The sequence below is a fragment of the Cicer arietinum genome, chromosome 1, assembly GCF_000331145.2.
Source record: "Cicer arietinum cultivar CDC Frontier isolate Library 1 chromosome 1, Cicar.CDCFrontier_v2.0, whole genome shotgun sequence".
In the NCBI taxonomy this organism is placed as follows: Eukaryota; Viridiplantae; Streptophyta; class Magnoliopsida; order Fabales; family Fabaceae; genus Cicer; species Cicer arietinum.
Genome location: NC_021160.2, coordinates 4177392 through 4188720, shown reverse-complemented (window position 1 = coordinate 4188720; position 11329 = coordinate 4177392). Strand labels below are relative to the sequence as shown.

Here is an 11329-nt window from a genome sequence, read left to right as displayed (position 1 = left end):
ATTTGTTCTTTTGGTACAGTACTTGGTCCCAAATAGGCTCTCTTTGTCATTCAGTAGATTATGTGGCTATCCATGATGTACAACTCAAATTTAAAGATATTTATGCAGATGAGTGTCTAAATTTACTGCTGCTTAGAACTTCCCTCAATCTAAATCTGGTGAAGTTTCTCAACTCTATTCGTGTTCATATTAATGACATTGTTAGTGATATTTTTACTATGCAAATTGAGGTAAACAGACATTATACAGCCAAGTCTGGATATCATTGGTTGTTATCTTAGATTTTCCTTGAAATTTATGTTGTCTCATGGTCCTGGATTTGGCATTTGAAGAGTGTTCCTAGCTCTCTAGCAGCACTAAATCCCTGCAAGAAAAAGACTACTCTATTTATCAGTTGCAAGAAGGTCTCAACATCACTTAAACATCTCGGGCCACAATGGAAGAAGACATCATAGGTAGGAGCTGCGTTACGACAGCCGAGCCAAACAAGGAATTTAATTTTCTCAAGAAGCTTCAAATATCAAATCCAGGACCACGAGACAACATAAATTTCATTAAAATTGCATTATTTTACCGCATAAAATTGCATTTTTTGTTGTAACTTTGAGTCTATTAATATTGATGAGTTAAATGAGGACATGTTAACATTTTTATATCGATTTTTTAATGTGGGCAACCATGCACACAATAAGCCACGCAAAATTGTCTTGCATACGATAAGCCTCACTAATTGTCCATTTTTTATCTATTATTTACATACTTTTCTAATGGTGACTATAAAAATAATAAACAGAAAAGTGCATTATAAAAAAGAATAATTAATAAAAATGATCATACACAAGATTGTAATTAAAAAAAATATAATAATAATTCTTTGAGGAAAATGTAGTACAACTATTTAAAAGAAATATCTAACCTAATTGAAAAAACTGAGAAACACAAGAATCTATGAAATACGTATCTGATTCCTGAATTCAAATAAAAGTGTCCTAAAAGAAGAAGAAAGCAAAAAAAGATTTATTGATGTTGATGTGTGGATTCTTCTTGGAGAGTAAAGGCAGAGAAGGGAAATGACCTAGCAATCCCAGATGAATTAGCGAATGTGATCTTATCAGAAGAAGGATCATTGACGAAGATTTCAGTTATAGTGAACCATACAAAAAATTCTTTGGTCTTAACACCGGTAATCCTTCGCATGTGGTGTTCCTCAACGAAGGCAGTGATCTCAGTGTCAAAGAAAACCGTGCGACCAATGGAATTGAATCGGTGCACCTTCTCGTGTCTTTGCTTCAACCACACGAAACCTGTCACACGGTTGTAACCCATTTCAACAATGTTGTCCAAAGGAAGCAATCCTTTTGGAAACAGAATTTCATCTAAGAGAAGCTGTGATTTTTGTTTGCACATTGCTTCTCCCTCGTAGATCTCTGCCTCATCCCTTTGTTGTTCTATTATTTGATGTTGTTCGCTTGCCATGTTTTTTTCTTCTTAATTGATATGTCACTTTTTGTTTATTGTCGAAATTTGTAGGTTCGTTAAATAACTAGAATTAGAATAGGAAGAAAATGGGTCGTGTTGTTTGTAGCTAGGGAGGAGCTAATTACACTTTTTGCGGGGCCGAAGGGTGTGGTAGTTAAAATAAGTATGGGATGAGTCATCATGGCCTAATTGAAGATTTTTTCTATACTTATTTATCACATTTATATTTTATAAATGTAGTAGTATCACCATTGTAATGAAAATTGAAATATATTGTCGTCACATTATACAATCCTCATAATTTTGCTAGGGAGGAGAAATCAGATATATTTTCTACAATTGTATTACAATTATGTATATTTGGACTCACTTCATATATATATCCAATCCATCATAACAACAACAAAATAAGGATGTTTTTTAGTTTAATTCATCCATTTTATAATTAGTATGGTTAGTAAACCATTATTTATTTTTCCCAAAGAATAAAAAACAGTATGAAATATTGGATGGATTCAAGGAAATAAATAATCTAAAGGATCAAAATATTTAATATTTGTAATTTAAATAAATAAAAAATATTAAAATATCAAAGTAATATTTAAAGTCCAAAAATGTAATTTAATTTTGTTTCTTCTACAATAGCATGATTCGTGGTTCAAACTTAGAATACAATTTTTTTAATAGTCTGCTTCTGCCTTGTTTTCTTCTTCTCGATGTAGGCAAAGAGTGAATAATACGTTGATTCGAGAGTTTCCATTACTTTCTTCGTTCCAAGCTACGTATGGATTAAGGAACCATTCAATTATTAATGAACAAATCATTCTCATAATGATTCCATTGTTTTTTGCACACATTACAACAAAGGCAACAATTTAAAACTAAAAGCAAATTTAGCAAAGAGAATATTCGTAAACGAATAAATTCAAAAGAGACGAATGAAGGAAGGAAACATTCCTCTTAACTTGTAACAAGTTGTCAGCTTTTCTCTATTCATAAAAGGTTCGTTCCTTTTGTCTTTGTATATATAATTGTTCATAATCACCTTCATACCTCCATCAAATTGATCTTGTAAACAGTGGTAAAATAATTATTAATATTATTTTAATTAATATTAAAGTTGTTTTTATATGTTTGATTAATACAAAAAGATAAAAAAATAATTTTTATATTAAATTTATCAATAATATATATTTTATTTTCAAAATTGCATTTTAATTATTAAGATAAAGAAGTAGTTGATTTTTTAGTACATTATATTTAATTAGAAATATTTTTGTGAAAAAATAATTAATACTTTTTGTAATTTAAAGAATATCTTATATATAAAAAAATTATTTTATATGAGAGTCTTACATATAAAGATAGAAGTAATATTAATTTTTTAATATCGATATTTTTAGATTAGACATCATGTCTTAAATTCGAATTCAAGATTTCATAATTGCGTGAGAATTTTTAGTAGTAATTATATATCTCATTTATAGAAAAAAAATACCAATTATTACTATTTATGTGTTTCATTAGGTGATAATAAAATTAATACTGATTAAAAATAAATTAAATGTATAGTATCTTTAGATATATTCCAATAACTCTAAATTGAACGTTTAAAGTTCAAAACAAAAAATTAGAACTTCAAATTATAAGAAGTTTAAAGACAAAATCAATTTCAAAACAATATTATTCAAACATCTTTAAAAAATAAAATCATTTATGACACACTATTAGGTTCTTTTATCTTTAATTTTTCATTTTTTCTTGACTTGTTCTTTACTCTTGTGAGTCCATCAAAATATCAATCATTGGATTCACCCCACATAGTAGAAAGATACTTGTGGCACCCACCACAACAACTACCGTTAACATACAAATCTGGTTCAGCCCTTTTGGTTCTTTGTGAACTAGACATTTTCTTGATAGTGGTCCCATCACTCTTCTTAACATTGTGCCTATATTCCACTGCCACTTGTTCAAAAACTTCCACCTCAAACATGTTCATCTTCAATTTGGGTTTCATTTTATCCCTAATAAATGCAAAGGGTAATTGATCTCTTGGGTTAAATGCCTCCAACTCATTGAACATTAGACAAGAGAAGAGGTTACTTTTTATTCCATGTTTCCTCAATATCAAAGCACTGTCTGGTACATCTGTCAAGGCCAATTAAAACACGACACTTTAAAAAAAATTGTGCACACAATACAAATTATTTATATGAATGATAAAATTAATAAAATGTTTCAATTTTGATGCTATCATGTAGTATTTTATTTGAAGGGTCATAAGTGAATTTCACTCTTCGATTTCAATCACCTGGGTTAAATAAACATTGTGCTTGTTTAACGGTTATCACAATGATTAACACCAAATAATTAATAATAATAACTACGTAAAATTATTACACTCTTTTATTTATTTGCAAGAAGTAATTTAAGCGTTGCACCTAATACATGACAAATGAATTATTAATTATAAAGTGTATTTTCAAAATTCCAAAAGGTATATGCTGTAATTGTATTAAATATTCCATAATACACAGCCCATAAAAATAGACTTCTCAGTGCTAAATAAATTTGGATTGGATTAAACTTACTTTCCCTAATTTGCTAGAGCATGCATGTGAAATCTCAAATCCTCAACATAAAAAAATAGATAATTTGAAAGAGTATACCTGATACATAAGGCTTTTTGCTAGGACTCCATGGTTGCAATCCATTTTCACAATAAGTTTCCATTTGCACCTTCAAAGCATTAACATCCAACCATTTCTTCCATCTAGCAGTAGCCATAGCTTCTTCCATTGTATGAACATAAAAAGGGTGTTTTGATATAGCCATGTCAACATTCTCAGATATAACAAGTGAATGAATCAACAACAAAGGATCAACCATTAGTTGCAACTTTGCATCTATCCAAATGCTGAATTGAGAATTTGGAAATAGCCTATGGACCAAATATTTTGGTATAACACCATTCATTGCTGGATTCTTATACAAATCATTTTTTTCAACCTTCACAATCTTCCACACACCTATCCTGTATTCTTTGGAATTTGTTGAAACCAATCCATGATGTTCAAGACCTTTGAGGGTAACATCGTCCACTAACATGAAAAAACATACATTTTCTAGTGTTCTGGATCCAAGACCCTTTGGTTGTCTGATTTTGTCATGATCATTGAAGATAGCTGAAACTACCACTACATTATCACATTTTTCCATGGCAATTCGGTCTGCATCAAAACAAAAAGTACACAACATTGGCAAATAAAAAATGTTTCATGTGCATCTACTTTTTCGTACATGAAATAATCACATTTTTTACTGCGATTTGAATTAACCATTTATTTAACTGAATTAACTATATTTTATCTACATAATTAACTTGATGTCCATATTAGTGTTCATATATCGGATACCGATAGTAAATTACAATCTTATCTTATATAATAATTAAAAAAAACTTGACAATAAGTATTTAATTTATTTACTTTGTGGTCTAAATAATTTCATGTAACAACAATTTTTCATAATAATCTCGTTAGCATTTAGGGTTTAAAAAAAAAACCGCGACCATGATTTGAGCCGTCACATGTCTCACATCAAAGTTTTTAGTATCTAATTGACAATCAAATATTACAATTCTATGTGATATCAAAGATTGTGAGGCAGATATGATTGATATCACAACTACAATTTAAAATTTTGGTTTCATACTAATTAAAATCAATAAATTAAAATTGATGGTTAAATATTTCTACGTGAATTGAGATCTAAACAAGTGATTCATACAAAACTAACCAGAATCACTAATTGGAAATTCCTTGAGAAATCCACATGGAACTTCAACACTATCATTTTGATGATTAAAATAAGAAAACCTCGTAAGAGTGCTAAGGTTCCCACCAAAAGTATCAGCATTGCCCTGCATATACCTCAGAACACCAGAATAACCTCGAGAATTCTTCCGAAAATTTTCGATTTCACTGACAACATCCCAATAATCTGAATTCAAAAACGACGACCCATTAACAAAAAGTAACGATCTTGATCATAAAAAAATAAAGGGTGATTGTTAATTACCTGAAAAGAAAATAGGGGAAGAACAAGTGGAACGAGTGGTTGAAACAGCATATTTGTGTTCTCCATATGAAGAAGGGTAATTGAAGAGAGAATTAAGAATAGGATCTGAAGGAGATGATCTGAAGAAACATTTGGATTGAGAGAGAGTGGTGTAAAGAGCAAGAAAAAGTGTGGTGAAGAGATAGAGAAGAGAAAAACAGAGGAGTTTTGATTGGAGGATAAGAGGTTTCGAAGTTGTTATTAGCTTCCCCATAATAATAATAATAATAAAAATTAAAATAATAGTAGTAAGTAATAATATTAATAATTAATTAATTAATAATAGTAATAATAAAGTGATTTTGTTTTTCTTCAAGGGATTTATGTGCAATGGATTTGGTTGTGATTTCACTTTTTGTTGAGTGGAGAATGGATTGATCATGTGTTGTGTTGTTGAATGAGCCATAAAGTGAGACGGTTACTTGTGAATTTCATAAGAAAAATGTAAATTTTGTTCCTATCTAAGTGGCTTTTCACGCGAGCAATATGCATGATAGAAAAGCAAATGAAAAGTTTATTTATTTATTTTTTAAAAGAAATTAAATAAATAAACACCTTTTTTATAAGAAAAGTTTGTCTATTTTATTGGATTAATTTGAAACCTAATTTTATAAACTAAATGTTTAATGGGCATGCACCGTTAATATAAGTATGAATTATATAATCATGATTAGTGAAAATCATAATAATACAGTGACAATAATAATTTTTTCTACATTGTTTGTGCATAGTATTTTTTCAGGTAAGCTAATTAATAATGAATTTTAAATTTATTTTTAAATAATAAATATAATTTAGTTAGACAAAAGTTTAAACTCTTAAAATATGATAAATTTGAATTCAAATTTTTAATGAAAAAGGTTTTTATATTAATTTAATGTTTAATGTGTATCTAATAAAATTATTTTGATGAAAAGAGGTTAAAAAAAAGTTTAGTTAGGTCAAATTATTCAGCTGGATATCCAACTAAAATATAATTAGCATTTGATGAGACTTATTTTATATTCCAACTGAGCTCCGAATTAGTTGAGATCCATTTTTCGGCATGAGAGTTAATATGAAGAGAAGACCCACTCTAACCACTCTTTAGCTGGTCCACTCTCACCACTATATTTTCTAACATAAATCAACATATGAGTATGCATGCAGAAACACACGTGTTTATATATATGAGTATATATATATGCATGCATATCCATCTACACATAGAAATAAAACTGATAGGACTTAGGACCACAACCATTGGCACAATTGCACAAATGCTATCTAAACAGCCCAATATTAGGACTTAACTATATACTAAACACTACATCTAATAGGTAAATAAGTAAGTACTATATCAAAAACAAATTAGTCAGGTAAGGCTACTAAAACAAAGTCTTTATGAAATATAGATTTTTTATGTTTATTATAAGGTCTTAAATTTTTTTAACTTAATAAAAAGACATGAGATTTTAATATTTTTAAAATTAAAATATAGATTATTTTTTAAAATTTTAATATAAAATCAATTAAAAAAATATTAGATGACATCAATTATATTAATTTAGTGATGTTGTGTTAAAAATTAAAAAAAATCCACTTTATAACTCATATTAAAATTCGCTTTAGACATCTAAATGTGTTGGACCGACACTATAAATTATGATAATGTAACATGAAAAAAAGTAAGAGATTTATAACATCAGTCAAATCAACAGTATTTAGGATTATCTTAAACAATTTAGAGACTCTATTTTAATTTTTAAAATTAGACTCTAATAAAAAATCATAGAAAATTAAAATACAGTCATCATTTATTTAAATAGTAAATAACATAAAAAAAAAACATATAAATAATGTCAATAACATAGAAAAGAGGCACCCTTTAAATAACATAAAATAAAAAAGAGGCACCCTTTAAATAACATCAAAAAGAGACATGTTCTAATTAATAACATCAATAGTTCAAAATGTTACAAAATGAGTATAATTTTCAACGTTTTGTTTATCAAATGAGTGATTCAAACATCATTACCATTTTTAGCATCAAACATTTTAATTATCCAAGGTTTTGTTTATCAAACGTTTTGTATATATTTTGTTGATTTGTTGCATCTATTGACGTGGATCCTAGGAAAAACTAGAAGAGTGGCTGCAGAAGGGAAAAAGGCTGCTTCTGGATTAGATTGAGAAAAAAGGAGAGACGTTTAAGTTTGACGACAGTATTGTAGATGTTTATTGGCTTTTGCAACATGTTATTTCCATGCACTCTCCTTTTGAACTACATGGTTAAATTTTTGTTCTGTTTAACTTCTGTTATTGTTTATTGTACGAGCTCTGGAATTATTCTGTGACCATAAATGATAAGTGCATTCTTCCTATTGTTATCTATTGCTGTTAGTAATTTTTTGGTCTATTAGGTATTGTAGTTATTTAAGTTAAGAAAGTTTTGGAAAAAAATCATACAAAAGGAATCAGTACAGCAATTGAAAATATGTTGAAAACTGGAAGATTAGTTACAACTACAGGTCTGGATCTGCATTAGGTATGGATCCTGTACTTAGTTTATCTCAATTTGTATTTTCTGGTTGCCAATTTTCTTTGTTTCGTAAGTATATAATATTAACAGTTGTAGGATTTCACTTATGTCATTGGACAGTATTAGATAATCTTTTGTACTCCTTCATGAAGGGATCCAAGGGTTTGAACCATTGGTCTATAAACGAGCCTAACCACCCATTTGGAAGATGTACTAGGGAGCATTAGAGTTAACTTCTTGTTGGCAACGATAACTAGGAAATAAGTAGTATCAGAACTGTATAATAGCAGTTATTTGATTTTCAATTGCAGTTATGATTAGAAAATAACTTATGGCAGTTAATTTTTAGTATGTGTTTGTAGGATTGATATTTTTTGAAGATAGGATGGTTATTCTGTATTTTGGCAGAGGATATTCTCTTTAGGAGACTAGGTCTCTGGAACAGCAAAGTGTACTGGTGTATTGTGTGTGATTTCTATGTTCAGTAATTAAATTATTCGTCCAGGCTGAAAAGATAAACACATTTTCGGGCTGTTCATCGAGGATCCTCATTTGCCGGACTTTGTACTACAACTGTGCGGAAGCTATTGCCCGAGTTAGTACATTTTACATAATCAATTGATGATACAATCTTGTCATAATTTACATGTACCTACAGTTTGTTAAAGGGTTTTCCATTCAAATGAACACACACCTGATGCGGAGCTCTATTATATGTATGTTCAGAATTAAGGTAAAAAGTTATAGGCCTTGGTGCACAGCTAAAGATATCAGAAAATGTTTTAGATTTTCCACCTTGTGTTCTTACACTAGTACCATCAATTGGTTAATTGGCGTACGGGTGTTCACTTGTGCTTGCATTATCCTCTGAAGAAGAGGAACATGAAATTGAATTGGAGAGGTAGGCGACTCAAGGAATAGGAGAAGAGAAAGGTTGGGAAGAGGTAGAAATCGGGGATCTGTCAAATTTATATTTCTTTTCAGGTTTTTATGGAGATACGATGTTCTGATGGTGGAGACGGTGGAAGAAAAAGTCCATTTCCTGCCACTCATTAGGAAATCCATCCAACAGGAATGCTAAGTGTAGTTGGTAATCTTACACCATGGTCAGATCATAATCAGAGTCCACCTAATATGTACCAGTGTCAGGTTTGTTACCGTCTCCTCTTCTCTCTTTTCCCTCCTAACTTCAACTTTCTTTACAAGAAGTCTGAATTTATCACTTTCAGATGATATGGCCAGATGAACCCTATTGTAGCACTTACAATGAGGTAACAAATAAAACATACCTCTTCAAAAAAAAGGGTTCTGAACCTGTTTATGTTGACTATGTGGCTGTTGACACCAAAACTAAGAAGAATTTAAATAAGGTGAGTTGAAACATTCACTATGATCTTCTTCTATGTTTTAATGATGTTATTTGTCTCATTTATTTGTTGATGCCCTGTTTTTGTTTTGAGTTCCTTTCTATTTTGATAGGCTAAGGACTGAATAGCTGGGTATTATACCGATTACTTCTTTTTTTTCTCCTTTTGTACTTTTGTTGATGTACTTTGAAGGATGATATTTAGCCTTCCTTCATTCATGTCCTGAATCAATTATCCTCTCTCTAATTTACTGTAGAAAATATTATTCTGAATATGCTTACCATTCAAATATGATGCTATACCTAATGGATTTAGGTATACATTTGTGGTGTTCGAGTTGTGTAGGTCGTATCTTAGGTTTTAGGTGCTTTGTTACTTTCATTGATGATTTTCGTTATGAAAGAACGTTTAGAATTATTTACCTTATTTTAATTTTTTTTGCAAAGAATTAAAACTTAGTTGGGACACTCTATTTTCAACACTAATTCTAAGTTCTAATGCCCTCTTTCATTGGGTGAAATCCATGTGTTTCACCACTTTATGTGAGACCCATTTCCAAAGTATGCGATCCACATTAATTTTACCAAAATAAGAGAGTAAGTGTTCCAAATATTTCTCTTTCTCTAATTCTTTGAATAATTTTATGGCATCTCATGGAATGGCTGACCAATTTTTTTCCCCATACACGTAGGACCTCAATTTTTTTTAAAACTGTACTCAATTTCTTTTATATAAATAAATGTTAGAAAGATGACTCTTTTTAATTAGCTTGAAGGTTAATATTAATTTGAAGTTTTTTTGAGACATTAATTACAGTTTAATTAAAATAATTTGAATTTTGTGTGTGTATTATGGGTCTAAGTTTTAAAGTTACAACAGGGCCTCCAAAATGTTTGAGATGGCCCTGCATACACCTCAACAAAGTATTATTGCCGAAGAAGACCCAGCCACATTATTGAAAATGTACATCCCTTGTTGATAGTATATAATCGTTCTATCTAGTGCATCCTCCTTGGTTACTCTTGGGTTCAGAAAGGATAATGTTATTCTTCCTCAACTCATTGTATTTCTTGCACATTAAACAGAAATAAGCCCTTAAATGAGTTTATAAAGAGTTGCAGAAATAAGGATGAGTTAGGCTTGAAGTTCTCTTATACCTAGAATAGTTTTATGTAATTTATTTATTGGGCTTGTAGTTTCTCTTGATCTTTTTAAATAGTTTGCTATCATTTATTATTTATTGGACTTGTGAATCTCTATAACTTTTTTATTAAGTTTGATCTGTTTAGTGTTGGCTTATGCATTTAATTTTTGGAGCAGGTTAACATACGCTTTCGACATCCTCGGAACCCTGTCATTGGTGATAAATTTAGCAGTAGACATGGACAGAAAGGTGTTTGCTCTCAGTTGTGGCCAGACATTGACATGCCATTTTCTGGAACTACTGGAATGCGGCCGGATCTCATTATAAATCCTCATGCATTTCCCTCTAGGATGACGATTGCTATGCTTTTGGAATCTGTTTCTGCTAAGGTATTACACCCTTTAGAAAGTAGTGAAGAAAATACTTTCATTTTTTATTTTGTGGTATATATGCAAAAAAAAAAAAAATATAGGTGTTACCCTTCAAATTAAGCACTGATGATATGTAGAAATAAATGTAACTAGATTATGGGTCGCGCGATGCGCGGATATTAATTAATTAATTTTATAAGTTTTATAAATAATATTTTACGTATTATAAATATAGTTATCTTATAATATTACTTTATTGATTTGTAATAATTGAATATGATTAGGAAAATTAAAATGAGGGAAAATCATGTTTATCACACTCATC

At 29.8% G+C, this 11329-nt stretch overlaps 3 protein-coding genes across 3 annotated transcripts in view; 1 reads left to right on the top strand and 2 right to left on the bottom strand.

Annotated features, from left to right (window-relative positions):
- Positions 1-849: 849 nt before the first annotated feature.
- LOC101492346 (uncharacterized) lies at positions 850-1847 on the bottom strand. Its single transcript, XM_004486230.4, has one exon. It carries the CDS (start codon positions 1474-1476, stop codon positions 1018-1020), a length of 459 nt encoding a protein of 152 aa, XP_004486287.1. The 5' UTR covers positions 1477-1847; the 3' UTR covers positions 850-1017.
- A 1216-nt stretch (positions 1848-3063) lies between these two features.
- On the bottom strand, positions 3064-5986 carry LOC101514291 (alkaline ceramidase TOD1). Its single transcript, XM_004485967.4, has 4 exons — positions 5563-5986; positions 5281-5484; positions 4152-4712; positions 3064-3630 (listed from the first exon to the last, which is right to left on the bottom strand). The coding sequence occupies exons 1-4, from the start codon at positions 5813-5815 to the stop codon at positions 3278-3280; spliced, it is 1371 nt and encodes a 456-aa protein (XP_004486024.1). The 5' UTR covers positions 5816-5986; the 3' UTR covers positions 3064-3277.
- Positions 5987-7540: 1554 nt separating this feature from the next.
- The window catches only part of LOC101513955 (DNA-directed RNA polymerase I subunit 2), a 6813-nt gene continuing 3024 nt past the window's right edge, over positions 7541-11329 (top strand). Inside the window, exons 1-4 of the mRNA XM_027334280.2 lie at positions 7541-8717; positions 8849-9271; positions 9352-9492; positions 10810-11022. Of these exons, the coding sequence (XP_027190081.1) occupies positions 9197-9271; positions 9352-9492; positions 10810-11022 (429 nt within the window). The 5' untranslated portion in view covers positions 7541-8717; positions 8849-9196. The remainder of the gene's footprint in view (positions 8718-8848; positions 9272-9351; positions 9493-10809; positions 11023-11329) is intronic.